This window comes from Gigantopelta aegis, chromosome 9 (genome assembly GCF_016097555.1).
Source record: "Gigantopelta aegis isolate Gae_Host chromosome 9, Gae_host_genome, whole genome shotgun sequence".
Classification (NCBI taxonomy): Eukaryota; Metazoa; Mollusca; class Gastropoda; order Neomphalida; family Peltospiridae; genus Gigantopelta; species Gigantopelta aegis.
This window is the reverse complement of record NC_054707.1, coordinates 15807578-15822938: the sequence shown is the minus strand read 5'-3', so window position 1 is coordinate 15822938 and position 15361 is coordinate 15807578. Positions and strand designations below refer to the sequence as shown.

Here is a 15361-nt window from a genome sequence, read left to right as displayed (position 1 = left end):
AGCGTAATGTGACGTGTGGTTATTATTCACGTTTAAGTATGCTAACCTAGGATTGACACCTCAGATATCTCAGGACCTACCCCAAATATATCTGGGGACACACACGTTAAATAACTTGAGACACGCGTCAAATATCGGATACATAGGTGCGGATCCAGTATATATTTTGCAGGGCACATGGGAATTCCAGTGGAGGAAAAAGAAAGGAAAAGGGGTCTGTTGAATACTTTTAGGGGACGGGTTCTTTAAAACTGCTCTTTTGTGCATGTGTGTTTGTGCGTGTGTGTGCGTGCGTGCGTGCGTGCGTGCGTGTGTGTATGTGTCTGCGTAGAGGTGATTCAAAACCTGTGCAGGTTAAGTGTAACAATGTCGGGTGTTCAAGGGTTCTTTTATTTATTTATTTGTTATTACTTTCTCCTTTTGTTTTGCTTTTCGTTTTTTTTTCGCCATTCTTTCCTTTTCTTTCTTTCTTTCTTCCTTCTTTTCTTTCTTTCCTTTTCCTTTTCTTTCGTTCTTCATTCTTTTCTTTTTCTTTTTTCTTGTTTGCTTACTTTTTATCAGTTCTATTGTTTTTAGAAAAAGGAATAAACTAATTGTTTGTAAATTAATAATCTGATATCAGACACTAACATTTAACAAACCTTTGACTTTATTTGTTTGACAGAAGCCAATCAAAAACGAGTTTAGTAACTCGGCCTACTCTGGTGAAGATAACGTTGTTAGCGTCGTTGATGAAAAGAAATCAGTCTCCTTTGTTGACGGAAGTCAAGAATTGTTTGTGATTAATAATCCAATATCAGACATTAACATTTAACAAACCTTTGACTTTATTTGTTTGACAGAAGCCAATCAAAAACGAGTTTAGTAACTCGGCCAACTCTGGTGAAGATAACGTGGTTAGCGTCGTTGATGAAAAGAAATCAGTCTCCTTTGTTGACGGAAGTCAAGAATTGTTTGTGATTAATAATCTAATATCAGACACTAACATTTAACAAACCTTTGACTTTATTTGTTTGACAGAAGCCAATCAAAAACGAGTTTAGTAACTCGGCCAACTCTGGTGAAGATAACGTTGTTAGCGTCGTTGATGAAAAGAAATCAGTCTCCTTTGTTGACGGAAGTCAAGAATTGTTTGTGATTAATAATCTAATATCAGACACTAACATTTAACAAACCTTTGACTTTATTTGTTTGACAGAAGCCAATCAAAAACGAGTTTAGTAACTCGGCCTACTCTGGTGAAGATAACGTTGTTAGCGTCATTGATGAAAAGAAATCAGTCTCCTTTGTTGACGGAAGTCAAGAATTGTTTGTAGATTAATAATCTAACATCAGACACTAACATTTAACAAACCTTTGACTTTATTTGTTTGACAGAAGCCAATCAAAAACGAGTTTAGTAACACGGCCTACTCTGGTGAAGATAACGTTGTTAGCGTCGTTGATGAAAAGAAACCAGCCTTCTTTGTTGGCGGAAGTCAAGAATTCTCTGGAGGTCAGGGATACTCCAACAGTGCGTTTGACACAAAAATGTGATTTGATTGGTTAACATATGATTGGTTTTGAAGAACTAATGACGTCATGGCGTGGGTTAATCGGACAGAGAACGTTTGCAAAATCCACATCTGTTTGATTCCTAGATGTAACTACGGACCATTGATTAATGAGCATTGTTAGCGACACGTAACTAATGACTACTGTTACCATGCTGTCTCTTGATTAATAATATATAGTCATTATTTACCAGATATCATAACCAAGATGAATCATATTTATTTCATTCAGGTCAAGGGCGGGATGCGGGGGTGGGGGACTCACAGAACCGTAAACCTGTAATGATCTGGAAGCCGTATGTCCTGAACATTTTAGAAAATCTTGTCTACATACTCTATCTACACTACAAGACATGCAGCGCTCCAAATCTCTAGTTTACACCCAATTACTCAACATATAAAACAAAACAAAAATATCCCTAAAACCAGAATGTAGCTGTTGCTGTTTTGTTACATCAAAGCTATAGTTTTAATGACATGGAACAAAATACAATAATAATATTAGGACCAAAACTGATGGGAAGAGGGTTTTAATAAATAGAACGGCTTCACGTTTACATCAGAATGTTGATGCCGTAAGCTAATCATTTTATCATTTTATATCCGAGGTTGAGTAAACCCAATGACGTAAATAAATATGTAGCCAGATATATAGTGCAGCTGTGCATTGTAATGTCAAATATGTATTGAATAGCATGGACATGTAAACTCAATGGGCCGAATTTACGAACGATATTTATGCCTTGGTCAATATTAACTTTCCTAAATAGACTAATGTAGGCCCGTAGGAACGATATCTAGTGGGGGGAACAATCTCTAATAAGGGGCCACAGTCTGTAGTGGTGGTCACAAGCCAGAATTTTTGTCTTTATTTATATAGAGTATGACCCAAAAAAACTCGCCCCCGCCCCCAGTTCCTACAATGTGATTAGTAACTTCATAAACACTGGTATTTAGACTCGGAAATAAACACACGATTTTGTAAATTCGGCCCGATATGTTCATGGTCCATCTCTACGTTGTCTTTCATGTTTTAATTTGCATTATGAATCGTCTAAACGCTAAATGGAGGACAATCAGATATAAAGTATTAGTGCATCATAACTTTTTGCTTGTCAACCCAACTCTCTTGGAGTCGGTAATATAACACGTTTGCTAATAAGGATTAGTAGTCTACCTTTCTCTAAAATTTGACCACGGGCCTAAACCACTAAGCAACATGGCATCATCCTTTTGAGACGATTTGCACTGCACCGCGAGACCGCAATGTTGTGGTGGGTTCATAAAGTTTCTAATGTCTGATCAGCAAATATTTTCCTATGAAACTAAAAGCAAATATTTTCTATAAACTGAAGTTTGAAAACCCAGTGTTCGCTATAAGTTGTCGGTTGATCAAATCAAAAGTTGTTCTTAGGATGCTATTAATGCTCGTAGTTAACCAGATTTTACACATACCATAAGATTTTTTTTCCTCTCACAATGGTGTACATATTGATGAATCAGGAATGAGCCTAGTCATATAGTAGGAACTACTAATGGGCAGGTCTAATTGGGAAATAGGTGTGTACCTTTGTAAGGCAAAAGTCGGCAAGTGGTGGTTTCCTTTTGGTGGGAGAGGCGTGTTATTTCGTATTCTTTTAAGAGAGATTTATATCTTTTATGGAGATCCATTTTTATACGCACAAAAAAGAAGAATATTTTGTTTAAAACATCATTAATAAAGTCAACAACACCAACTGAAATTGCATCAAAACCAGTCAAGATATTTTTAAAATTTATTTATGTTTTAAAATCAGTAAATCGCACGCTCTCTTTGATAAGCTTATCTACATACCTACTGATCGATCCGCGCTTGTGTATTATTAATACTGTTAACTAACTATTACAATATACTCTGGGGGAAACTGTAAATAGATGTCAAGTAATGTATATATATATATATATATATATATATATATATATATATATATATATATATATATATATATATATATATATATATATTATGAGTTTAGCTCTTAATCCACTGACAACTGCACGGAAACCACTAGCTGGATTACTTAATTGTAACATAAGTGCTAACATTTTGTTTTGTATATTCGTGTTTTCTAAGAGTGACTATCCAATATAGTATACGAGCTTATATATTATGTTTATGATGACGAAATAACAGCGCTGACACCAAGCTTTGCAAACTGGGCAACCGTAATTTCATCTAGCTCATATATAGGCGTTGGACGCTGGGGCAACTGGGGTGGTCAATTAAACTAGTACTTTAATTTTCCTTTTGTCAAGGAAGGCCACTGCATTATTTTCCTTGTGTGTGTGTGTGTGGGGGGGGGGGGGGGGGGAATCAACGTGTCCCCCACTCAATCCCCGCTTTTGATGCCTATGAAGCCGTCAATAAAGACATTTGTGGCTGTTGCGATATACATATTACAGATGCGTTATAGATTTTAAATTGTGGAATCGTTCGCGTGCTAAAAGGACAACCTATGTGGAGTTTTTAATGAAATTATGTATTTACCTCTGCATAATTTGTTTCGAGCACTCAGTATGTTTTACATGGTGTGGTTTTTTTTATCTCAATTTGTTAAATGCAATTTGTGGATGTATAAAGAGATATATTATTTTATTTGTATATACTGATGCCATTTATTTGGAAAATAAAGGTAATTTAAAGATATTTAAAGAGTTTCAATGTTTTTATTTGGATTTTTATTTTGCTTTACTTTGTATTTGCCATCATGTTTTTAAGTTAGTATATCTCCTACTGAAAAACAGAAAGGTATGAGGAGGAGATAGTATTGGGGCTTCTTCTCTTCGTTTTTTTTCCTCACCACCTTTTATATTTATGGACGTGGCCGGAAACAATACGATGACGTTTCAATATGGTTATACACGTCAAAGTTGCTCTACGCACAGTTTCTGGATTTAGGTCTCACTACACAGATCACTTCAGGGTAAGAGTTCATTGATGACGGTCCACTATAGTTCCTAATTGTGACACATGTTATGGTTCACATATTCACTTGGTGAAGAATTAAAACAATATGTATGTATTTTGCCCATGTCATTTTGTAATATTGTGCATCGACCTTTTGAGACATGGGTATCGGAGTGAATCGGTTAATGAACCACCTGTTCGGACCGGTACTACAGCCAGATGCGGTAATATAGCAAAAAACTGTGACGGAAATGTTCTCAATTTTGGAGTGAAAATAAATGCTTATGGTGTATGTTGTTAGTGACAATGAGAACCCATTCTATTGGCAATCTTCGTTTGAAGTTGGGCAATTTAAAATGGGTTTCAATGGCAGATGACATCTGTGTAGTGAGACCTTAGCTTAAATTCAGAAATATGTGAACGGTATGTGTGAAATAATATTGTAATCAGATACTAGTTAAGATGTTTTTACAACTGCGTGATTGTAGTAGCTGTAGTCTGTTGTAGTTGTTTTAATTATTAAATGTAAAGATTGAGAATAGATCATCCACATCAACTGATTAACATTAATGTTTTTGTGTTACTACCTTCCGCCAATTCTAGACGATGCTTTAACAGTCAGATAAATACCATTTCAAATCTCGTCTCCCCTACCCCCACTCGAGGTCCAACCTTTTGTTGTTGTTGTTTCGTTGTTTTTTGTTGGGGGGTAGGGGGTTGTTTTGGGTTATCTTATTCTACATAAAGATAAAAATATGCTCTATGCTCCCCCCACAAGAGGCTTTGCCCCCCCCCCCCCCCCAAACACACACACACTGAAGATTGTGTCTCCATTCCAGATATCAATTCTACGAGCCTAATATATTTTGTTAATTTATTTCCGTGCTTATATCTTACTAAGGTTCAAGCTGCTGTGGACACGCCTCCGCTGTGTTATCGATCTGTTATAGGAGTTAATTATTATCAGTGAGAATGTTTCGTTTTCAATTTCCATATGTGCGAATACATTAGCAGGATATAATTATAATCCTAAAAATCGTAATACAGGTACTCGTGGACATCATAACATAGAGCTACTCGTGGATATCATAACATAGAGCTACTCGTGGACATCATAACATAGAGCTACTCGTGGATATCATAACATAGAGCTACTCGTGGATATCATAACATAGAGCTACTCGTGGACATCATAACATAGAGCTACTCGTGGACATCATAACATAGAGCTACTCGTGGACATCATAACATAGAGCTACTCGTGGATATCATAAGGAAAGAAATAAATAAATGTTTTATTTAACGACGCACTCAACACATTTTATTTACGGTTATATGGCGTCAGACATATGGTTAAGGACCACACAGATTTTGAGAGGAAACCCGCTGTCGCCACTACATGGGCTACTCTTTCCGATTAACAGCAAGGGATCTTTTATTTGCGCTTCCCTTAGGCAGGATAGCACAAACCATGGCCTTTGTTGAACCAGTTATGGATCACTGGTCGGTGCAAGTGGTTTATACCTACCCAATGAGCCTTGCGGAGCACTCACTCAGGGTTTGGAGTCGGTATCTGATTAAAAATCCTATGCCTCGATTGGGACCCGAACCCAGTACCTACCAGCCTGTAGACCGATGGCCTAACCACGACGCCACCGAGGCCGGTCACAATAAAGGAAACGAATGTTTACTTAATGAGACGTTCAAACATTTTAAACAGCTGTTTTGGCATCTATCATGTTATTGCAGCACAGCTTGGACACAGAAACCTTGACAGACACACACACATACACATACACACACAGAGAGAGAGAGAGAGAGAGAGAGAGAGAGAGAGAGAGAGAGAGAGAGAGAGAGAGAGAGAGAGAGAGAGAGAGAGAGAGAGAGAGGGAGAGAGAGAGAGAGAGAGAGGTGGATGAAGAGAGGGGGAGGGAGGGAGTGCGAGAGAGAGAGAGAGAGAGAGAGAGAGAGAGAGAGAGAGAGAGAGAGAGAGAGAGAGAGAGATGAAGAGAGAGAGGGGAAGGAGGGAGTGTGGGAAAGAGAAACAGAAAAAGAGAGGGGGCTTGAAGGAAAGAGGGAGTGAAGGAGAGAGAGGAGGAGTTGTGTGGGAAGGAGTGACAGAGAGAGGAGAGAGAGAGGAAGGTCGTGAAGGAGAGATGGTGAGTGTGGGAAGGAGGGAGAGAGGGGGTGAAGGAGAGAGAGAGAAAGGTGATTGAAGGAGAGAGTGGGAGTGAAGGAGAGAGAGAGGAGTGAAGGAGAGAGAGAGAGAGAGAGAGAGAGAGAGAGCGATATATATACAGTCAAACCTGCCTTCGCGGCCACCTCCATATGGCGGCCACCTGTCCATGGCGGCCACCCTGAGGTCCCCCAATGAATTTTACTATATATTTTACCTCTATATGGCAACCACCTGCTCAACGCGGCCAGCGGCCACACTTTTGTCATAAAAAAGCGAAAATGAACCTGCTATCGCGGCCACAATTGTTTTTTAGTGCAAGTTATAAAGAAATGTCGGCAATCGTAAAAAAAAAAACGTAAGATGTTTTTGTTGATATAACCAATTGGCTTGATAAACAGCGGTCCTTTAAAGGTCGTCGGTCGCTTAGCTGTGTTCGTTAATTAACAAGTGTTTTTAATCTGGATTAACGGTGCGATGTACTAGTCATCGGCGGTGGTCATTAAACGCAGTTGTTAAGAGGGTATCTAGCCTAAAACAACTGGAGTTAAACGTGTCAACTCTAGAAGGAATTAAATACTGCTGCAGTTTATTTCTGATATTTATTTTCAAAATGCCACCTAAACCCAGTAAGCCGATCGCGTTAACGGTGACGAAGAAAGTGTGGATACTACCACCGTGTGTTCTCTGTCAGAGGCCGAACAATATGTTCGAAAGTTAAAAGAATTTGGACTCTTCCACGGTAAATATGATATCGTAACTTCTGTGATGGAACTTCAGGAAAGTGTGTCAAACATGCGTGTTGAAAATACGTGCAAACAAAGCAAGATACGTGACTTCTTTAGCAAGTGAACATTAAAGGATAATCAGTGACTTTAATACGCAGAACAGTGCTCCATTATTCTGTTGTTTGTTAAATATTCTCTTTTTCACTTAATAAAATTTCATATAGATGATAATTTTTTGTCTTGTTTTTAATTACGTTTTTGCACATGTATATGACTCCTTAATAGTTCTATTGCAACATACGTGTAATTGTTTTTAAAAAATCGGATTTATATATGACCTGCATACGGCGGCCACCTCTCTATGGCGGCCACTTTTGTCATGTCCCACGAGTGGCCGCCATAGACAGGTTCGTATATGTATATATATTATTAAAAGGCAAGACAGACATGTTAGCGGTGTACTCACAGCTACTGGACTGAAGAAAGAAAACTATTCCTCCAAGTGAAATGAGATTGGTGGCGCGCTGTAATCCTACGACAATGTAGGTGATAATACCCAGCACGAGGATAACGTATACCACGACGTTCAACCTACAGTTGTAAACGATGAAATTACCAGTGTGTGTGTGTTATGAAAGATTGATACAACTCACTATTTTCCAGGAATCATTCTGAACGGAATATATGTTTAACAACACTCTAGCACATTTTAAACAACGGTCACTTGGTACGTAGCATATAGTTATTTCGAAGCTTGTCCGAGATAATGATAGAGAGAGGGGACCCACAGGACAATACACACGTCTTTGGTGTACCAGTCTTAGAGCGCTGGTTGGTATGGGGAGAAAACCGAGTCCACTGAGGCCGATCGATTCTGAGACCCATCACGCTCTACCGCTGAACTACATCCTACTCCTCATACTGCATTAAAGGGACAGACCCTAGTTTCAGCCCATGAAATGCACACTAAGTTTAGTTAATGGGTTACCCTTAAAGGGACATACCCTAGTTTCAGCCCATGAAAATGCACACTAAGTTTAGTTAATCTACAAACCTGTAACACATTTGGATAAAGTTACAACTGAGTGAAACATGAGTCTCTGACTTTGAAAGGATGAAATACTCTCTAAAAAAAAAGACTAACACTTGACTCCATAACTGTTACTTCTCAGACACACGTGCGTTTTTAAAAATATGAGAAATGCATTAATTTTTGTGATATTAAAAACGCCAGGATGACCAAAAACACTTCGAATGTACGGAAATGAATAATCTAAAAATAAAATCTAAGTACAGTATGATTTTAGTTATAAAACACAGCTCTAATAGTAAAACATATACCTTAGATTTTAAAAACTAGGGTATGTCCCTTTAAGAGATACGGATAGAGTCCAGGAAAGACTATGATGACATTAAAGTTCTGTGAAAAACTAAGCTACGAGCTACGGCTATGTTTTAGGGAGACATACCTGTCTATCATCTATAGTAGAACATAACTCACTTGGTATCATTATTTTATATGCTTTACATATACTTTACATGATTTAGAACTGCGTGATAACTGGGTACATTATTAAACATGTGACAGTAGGGGGCACAAAGAGACGTTAAAGATCTTACCATAGTATATCTGATACGAGACAGACTTTCTGAATGGTCCACCAGAAGCAGTCGACGACTGAACACAGCAGCAGTGGGTGGAGCTATTCGTCGTGACCATGTAGACGAAGATCAGTCAGGTAGACTGTGAACACGAGCAGGGTGACGGAGTCCTCGTCGCCGAATCTGTACCAACGCGTAGTAGACGACGGCTGACACGATCCATGCCGTCGCCTGTATGACGCTGACGTTGGGACGGAGTGAATTCGATACAACGGTCTGGGCTGTCATCACTTTGGTAGAGAACCAGTATCCTTGGAAATCCAGCCTGTCAAAATGGATAGCATCGTTGTTCATCTAAAAATATGTAATATATCAAATCTGAACGACAAAACGTTAGCGGATTCAGTTTCGGATCTCTGCATAAGGATGTCGAGACTGCTCGCGCCAATCACTGTAAAGTGTTTTGTCTATAGGACTACCACACCTTACATTTGTGTAAACAAGTATACATTAAGATATCACTTGTTAGAACGTAGGCATGTTTTTAGTCAAAACACCCTGTAAACTACCTTGTACGAAGATATGATTTTTGAAACTGTTAATACCTGTTGTCGTCTAGTATACGTAACAAAATATTTGGTATGATTTCTATTGATAGCAATAATTTATCTGTGGAACAATGGTAGTTATCTGGAACCTACAATACTGAAATCTGCAGTAAAATGTTTTTGAAAGACTGCTATAGATTTAAATCAAAACGACAAAGCCGTTGATGGATACCATCAGTGGGATAGGACATGTTCATCTTTCATGAATATCTGGTACCACCACTGGTTTGATATAGATTCGAGAGACTAGTGCATGTTATCATGACTGTTAAAATGCCCCTCGATCTCTCTGTTATGAAATATAGCAAAAATATGTCATTTAGATTACTTTTTTCAAACCAATTTTAAGAATAACTGTCCTGAACCAGACAACATGTGATGGACGTATTGTCGTGCTGGGGAGTGGCTGTTCTCCATAAGCACCTGATACTAATCCATGAGTGCATACCCTCAGAAATATACCAAATATCATTGTGCAGAAATACGAGTTTCGACATGCTAATGATTTTGTCGTTCAGATTATAGGGCTATTTATAAATAAGTGTGGCATGCTTGCAAATTCTATACAAAAATATATACCCCAAGACTTGAACTTCGCAAGGCAACAAAACATAGGCTGTATTAAACTTTACCACAGTTAATTATGCGAGAAGGTTTGTTCCATTTTAGCGATGGGAGTTAGAACTTACCTTATATTGGCTCACTATCGATGTTATCCTATTGGAGCTCTGGGCATGTTGAAGGTAATCTGTGTCAGACTGAAGCTGGATGTCTTCAACGACCACTCTCTGCTGATCAGTCACAGTCCCAACGGTGCATGTGTCAGTATGGTTTTGTCTAATGAAACAGTTGTCTTGGCAGTGGGTTTGGACGCTCGTAGAAGCTGGTGCAACTGCTGTGCATTGCTGATTACAGACTCCACATTTTGAATCAACCGTATCATTAGAGTCACTCCTTGGAATAACATAGTGATGCTTATTGGTGCTATCATTAGTAGAGGCAGTTCGTTCATGGTGTCGATCAGATGTACCGTTTACTGGCGCCATCTGGCAGTATGGCTGGTCACAATTTCCACTGTCTGAAGACCTAAAGGTTTTTCTGGAAGGCTTGGTTCTGGTTGTAATTGATGGGGTTTGGTGGCTGCTGTCCTAAACTAGGGCATGGGATTTTGTATTGGTTTATTACCAGTACAGAATGCAAGAATATGTTTGGCCATAACACCTGCCCGACTCAAGCGTTATATAATTATTGAACGGTCTATAAACCAGAATGAATTTTCACATGCTCAGTAGACTTTTTTTCTAAAACCATTTATTTGACGTTATAATTTTCAAATTATTTGAAGTTTAAATTTAAAATGAATAAAATAAATATATAAAAACCTTCTGAATGTTATTTATGTTCATTTTAACAATAAGAAGACTACCACCACTACTCACCATCTCTATCCACCCACCCCCACCCCACCCCCCCCCCCAACCCCAAACAAACAAAAAATAATAATAAATGCCAAACCATACCCAAAAATAAAACCCACAAAAACACCCAAAAAAAACAAAAACTAAACAAATAACTTTTTTAAAAGCCAAAGCAACCGTGTGTGTGAGTTTATGCATACTGCATAATATTCATTTGTTAACTATTTTTCTGTCTCAGGGAAAGTGTTTATAAAAAAATCTCTTGATACTGATGGGAAAATGTAGCAGGCAAGACTACGAGTAAAACAGTTACCAAATTAATTCATCTATTATACCGATTCTTCCTGAGATTCATCAGTGGGTGAAAGAAAGAAATGTTTTATTTAACGACGCACTCAACACATTTTATTTACGGTTATATGGCGTCAGACAAATGGTTATGGACCACACAGATTTTGAGAGGAAACCCGATATCGCCACTACATGGGCTACTCTTCCGATTAGCAGCAAGGGATCTTTTATTTGCGCTTCCCACAGGCAGGATACCACAAACCATGGCCTTTGTTGAACCAGTTATGGATCACTGGTCGGTGCAAGTGGTTTACACCTACTCATTGAGCCTTGCGGAGCACTCACTCAGGGTTTGGAGTCGGTCTCTGGATTAAAAATCCCATGCCTCGACTGGGATGCGAACCCAGTACCTACTTCAGCCTGTAAAACTGATGTATCTGCCACGACGTACCGAGGCGTATATCACTGGGTGATTCTAGCTGAATACTGACATACCTTGATCTTGATCTTGACCTTGACCATGGCCTTGCTCTACGTTGAAAACCACGCAGGTAACGTACACAGAGAGCGTCTTGTCTACGACGTGATCTGGTGGTATATAGACGTACGACGTCAGACGTCCTGCTGGCCTCACTAACAATCCCGACGTCGTCGCACACGTCTTCCTCCGTCGTTGATCCGCTTTAACATATGTGGGGCATGACCATATTCAGAGGAGCTGCCGTATCTGAAATTTAATTTCCTGAAATCGCTCTATAACGCTACCTTAAATCTAAGCGATAAATTCACAATGCGTGATCATAGGCCGTATTTCTGCACAATACGGAATCAAATGGGAATTTGAAAATTATTTGATTGCATGAATCCCTATACGCTATTCCCGTTTCTCTTACGCTATACTGGAGATTGCCATCCTTTTGCACTGCCACAAAGAAGACGGTGCACACTCCCATTAACTATGTATTTAAAGCAAAGTTGGCACCGGACATTAATGCTCGTTGGACATAAGTACAGACGTGATGCTACATATTGATCGAATATGATGCTGGTGCTCCAAAATTATATACCTATAGTGCATATATCCCTCCTCTCCCCTCTATATACCTTTATGTCATGGACGGAGGATATATATAATTTCGGGCTCTTATGCCGTCGTAGGTCATCAGCTTTACAATAGCTGTTCTTATTGACGCATATAAATGCCCTGAAATGACATATATATATACAAACAAATTTTTATAAAACCTACTTTGGCTATGTATTGTATGCATGTATGCATGTTGTATGTATTCATGTTTTTATGGACGTATTACGCACACTGTTTTTTTAAGCACATGTTACTGTATAATGAAATAGCACTCTTGTCTCTATAATACTCACGACGCGATATTCCTAAAAACAGCCGTCTGCTTGTGTCTACGGAGGAATTTATAAAAATTGTGCAAGCAAATATTTGAAATGTTGGTCACGAAAAATGAGCATTGCGTTATCTAAGCTTTGAACATCCAATGAATTTTAATTATTAATAGCGGTTATACATTTATAAAATAAACTCGTCAATGTGATACGATCAACTATGTTTGAATTACATAAAAATCAAGAGAAATATCAATTGACGTGTTTAAATAAAAAATTAGCGATTGTTTGTTCAGGGTAATTGAGGAGAATTTCTTTTTGGTTATTTTTGCTAAATTTATGAGCATTTTATTGGAGTTAAGAAACGCTTTCGGTATAAAGCGAATATTTACAATTTGTCAGTTTTTTCTTCAGTGATAATACAATGTACATACAAGATGTATCTTGAGACTTAACACATAGTCATTGCATCGTTATGGCTTGTATTTTGAGGGGGTGGGTAACAAATGTCTAAACATGGACTACTTAGTTGATATGTAAATTAGCTGTATGCCCAATAACCTACTATTCTGAGGAAAACCGTCCCGATACGCCTAGGGAATTAGTACTGACAATGAAATTATGCAGAGAGTCTTTTTCACTAATCTTTCAGTATTATACATTAGATTCATAAAGCTTTTTTAGTTACATAATTTGCAACACTATAATAGCTGTGTGTGTAGTAATACTGTGTGTAACACTTACCAGTTTAATTTCTGCGCCCTTGAAGTATGAAGCGCTAAACCTTATTTAGCATAGCCAAGTCTAAGCTGTAAACCAGACAGAGATTTGGGTTGACTGGTTATGGCCCTGTCACACTGTAGCGTATCGTACTAGCGTATGTCAGCGTATGAAAAATATCACTCATACGCTGGTATAAGCTGACATACGCTAGGGGTACGTGAGGCATAGGTTGTATACGTTTGAAGCACGGTGGCATACGCTGGCATACGGCGAGGTAGAAAATTATTTTTAAGCATGTTTAAAAAATGTGTGCGTACTCCGACGTATGGTTTATACGCTAAGCATACGTTAGGCAGACGCTGAATACGCTAGAGGTACGCTAGAGGTACGTGACTCCTAGGTCGAGTACGCTGGTCGTACGCTGACATACGCTGGCATGAAGGTGTACCGTATAGTTAGCGCATTGATAGCGCATGAGTAACGTACTTCTAACGTATGTCTGACGTATGTGCAACGTATATAGACGTATATGCGCAGAGTACGCTGGCCATACGCTGACATACGCTGACATACGCTGGCATGAAGGTGTACCGTATAGTTAGCGTATTGATAGCGCATGAGTAACGTACTTCTAACGTATGTCTGACGTATCTGCAACGTATATAGACGTATATACGCAGAGTACGCTGGCCATACGCTGGTCACACGTTGGTCACACGCTGGTCACACGCTGACATACGCTGGTCATACGCTGTCATACGCCAGCCATACGCAGAGTACGCTGGCCATAGGCTAACATTTCCTGACATTCGCTGGTCATACGCTACTCATACGCTACGCATAGGTTAAATATGGTAAGTATACGCACAATTCTGCATTTTCAAGGGCTTCTTGTGCGTATGAAAATTATTTTATGAATTTTCATACGCAGTTCATACGTTTCTCTCATACGCTATAGTGTGACAGGGCCATTAGTTTCAGGGTGTGACTCGATCGGTGCACACATACCATTAGGCTATGTATTTACAGCGTATACGTTCGGAGCCGCATATTAATGCTGACATCAACACACATAGCACAGACGTCATGCTACCGATTTGATCGGGCTGCTGGTGCTCCCTTGCACCTGCCAGTGCGGGCGGTCCCTCCTCTCCCCTCTCCCCACCTTTCCTGTCATGGACGGAGGAGCCGGCCAAGGCCGGCTCTTGTGCCCACGATAGGCGTGCGCTACAACAGCTTGTTCTGAATGTGCACGTAAAACCCTATGACATGACATGACAGACGTCAGGTTTAGTTATCTTACATGCATTAAATTATATGGAATATGTTGCTGTTGTTGTTTTGGGGGTCTTTTTGAGGAGGGTTCGTTCTTTGTTTTTTTTAATAACGGAAAGAAGAAAAAAAGAAAAGTAAACAAATACATAAAAATAATAATAGCACATACAGGTCGTGGAGCACTACGCTGGGACATGAAGAAACAACCCAGAAAATGGGTCTACGGAGGAGTTAATAAATAATTATAATCAAATATGTTGATTTAGGAGACGGTTTTCAACACTGGTTTTTAAACTTTGGGTTTCCAAAGAAGACTTGACAGAGATAGCGGTTTTTATCTCCACAAGCAAACTCTAAATCTAAAGTATGATCAACTATAGCTTGAACGCAGAAAAAGAAGGAGACGGTTTCAAATAAACAGAAGTAAAGTGAAATGTTGCGATTGTGTGATTTCAAGTTAACAAAAGAGAATTTCTGTTTCAATTAATTTCATTCGTGATATTTTACGTGGATTATGTACAGGGTATTTGTATTTACTTTGTGTTTCGTTTGTCACTCCATATAGTTTAAAGTCTTGCGACACAGAGAGGTATCTTCAGACTTAACACTGGTATAGGTACTTAGTTCGCATCGTGGTACCGGCTCCCACCTACAATCAGTTTTACTGCCTAAATGGAGAGGTGT

The 15361-nt window shown here is 38.9% G+C and overlaps 1 protein-coding gene across 3 annotated transcripts in view; it reads left to right on the top strand.

The window, feature by feature from the left end:
- Positions 1 to 4239, top strand: part of LOC121380733 (sodium bicarbonate cotransporter 3-like) — a 34289-nt gene extending 30050 nt beyond the window's left edge. For 2 of the 3 annotated variants that reach the window (XM_041509691.1, XM_041509693.1), the window contains one exon: positions 1378 to 4239. In XM_041509691.1, coding sequence (XP_041365625.1) covers positions 1378 to 1536 — 159 coding nt within the window. In that variant the 3' untranslated portion in view covers positions 1537 to 4239. Of the gene's footprint in view, positions 1 to 664; positions 1351 to 1377 lie in introns of those variants that run through there. The other variant, XM_041509692.1, reaches the window with a different exon arrangement.
- The last annotated feature ends 11122 nt before the right edge of the window (positions 4240 to 15361 follow it).